Source organism: Malurus melanocephalus, unplaced genomic scaffold (assembly GCF_030028575.1).
Source record: "Malurus melanocephalus ecotype Western Australia unplaced genomic scaffold, MMel_1.1 scaffold_289, whole genome shotgun sequence".
NCBI lineage: Eukaryota > Metazoa > Chordata > Aves > Passeriformes > Maluridae > Malurus > Malurus melanocephalus.
In genome coordinates this window covers 414,957-416,649 of record NW_026623521.1, presented here as the reverse complement: position 1 = coordinate 416,649, position 1,693 = coordinate 414,957, and the positions used below count along the sequence as shown (strand labels likewise).

The following is a 1,693-nucleotide window of genomic DNA, read 5'->3' as shown; positions in this document are numbered from 1 at the left end:
TGAGCGCCGCCTTCAGCGGGCCCCGCATCGCCTTCTACGTGGGGCTCAAGAGTCCCCACGAGGGCTATGAGGTCCTCAAGTTCGACGACGTGGTGACCAACCTGGGCAACCACTACGACCCGGCCAGCGGCAAGTTCACCTGCCAGGTSCGCGGCATCTACTTCTTCACCTACCACATCCTCATGCGCGGCGGCGACGGYACCAGCATGTGGGCCGACCTCTGCAAGAACGGCCAGGTGGGTTCCGCCGCTTCCCCGCGGGTCCTCCCCGCCCGGTGTCCCCCGGCCGTCCCCCTCCCGCCGTCCCCGTGCCCCGGCCGCGGTGCTGACCGCCGCCACTCCCGGCCAGAGAAGCGGCGGGAGCATCCTTGGCGCCGTCGGGGCGGGGGGRCACTTCTAGAGCCGCGACAATTTCCGAGCTTCCTGCGTGCAAACTTTCCTGCCGGGTTGGGAGGAAGGAGAAGAGAGGGGCGGGAGGGCGGACACGGGGTAGTGGAGGGATGGGGAAAGAGGGGACCGGGCCATTGATGGAGGGGCTGAGGAAGAGTGGCTYGGGGGGCTCACGGGGACTCTGGCGGAGAGGGGCTGGGGGACTGATGTGCCCAGCGGCTGTGTTGGCAGGTGCGGGCCAGTGCCATCGCCCAAGACGCAGACCAGAACTACGACTATGCCAGCAACAGCGTGGTGCTGCACCTGGACTCCGGCGAYGAAGTGTATGTCAAGCTGGACGGAGGCAAAGCACACGGAGGCAACAACAATAAGTACAGCACTTTCTCTGGCTTTCTTTTATACCCTGATTAACACACAACAAGCGACACGACACAACTGGCCCCGCCAYTGATGCACATGGGGCTGTTTGGCATTTCCATACCCCCTCGTGCTGCTGTTCCTGCTGGTGTCCATGGTCTCTGCGGGTCACTTTAGCTTCATTATCAGTTTGTATGTTTTTATTTTCGCCCTTGTGGAAACGAAATAGAAGTGAAACAAAGTGATCCCCTTCCTTAATCTCCCCCATTTCTTCTGACCCCCCCTTTCCCTTTTGTCAGCCTGTTTTGTGTGTCACGAGGGAATCGGCAGCTTGAAACTTTGGAGTGGTTCCGGGGGGGCTTAAGAGAGCCCAGAGTTTGGACTGTGTCACACATGGAATTTGAACAGGTCACATTTTTTCATCAAAAAGTATTAATGATGATGATGAATTTCCAGATCGACTATTCACGAAGTGGGACTGGATCATAACTAYTTTTCCCTCTGCTGCTTTGTATGGGGTCAAGTGTAAACTTTTCTTTCTGTGCAATGCAATGCTCATGTGAATGATGGTGTCATTAACGTCAAACCTGTTTCTGTCTGCAAAAGAATTTGGTCATTGACCACAGTCACCCAAATACCACATTAAATTATGTTTTTAGACAATGCCTTCTTGCTTTTTGTCTCTTCCAGTGCTGCAAAGGAGCRCTGTAGTGGTGCCACAGGAGGGTGGGAAGTAAAGGAGGGGGTCACTTCAGTCCYTTAGGTTTACAGCAATGTTTAAAGTAAGGATGGGTATCTTGCCTAGGTCTTGATTATGGTTCAAGGGGGTTTGGCAGAAGTAGAGAGAGAGGAAAAAAAGCTTCCCCTTTGCGCAGTTTTGTGAAAAGAAGGCACACAGTCATCAATAGGTGAAAGTGGGGGTGTGGAGCAGATCTCCTAAACAGATT

At 54.7% G+C, this 1,693-nt stretch overlaps 1 protein-coding gene across 1 annotated transcript in view; it reads left to right on the top strand.

Annotated features, from left to right (window-relative positions):
- Positions 1 to 1,411, top strand: part of C1QL2 (complement C1q like 2) — a 2,523-nt gene extending 1,112 nt beyond the window's left edge. Inside the window, exons 2-3 of the mRNA XM_057376767.1 lie at positions 5 to 236; positions 621 to 1,411. Coding sequence (XP_057232750.1) covers positions 5 to 236; positions 621 to 800 — 412 coding nt within the window. The 3' untranslated portion in view covers positions 801 to 1,411. The remainder of the gene's footprint in view (positions 1 to 4; positions 237 to 620) is intronic.
- Positions 1,412 to 1,693: the final 282 nt, after the last annotated feature.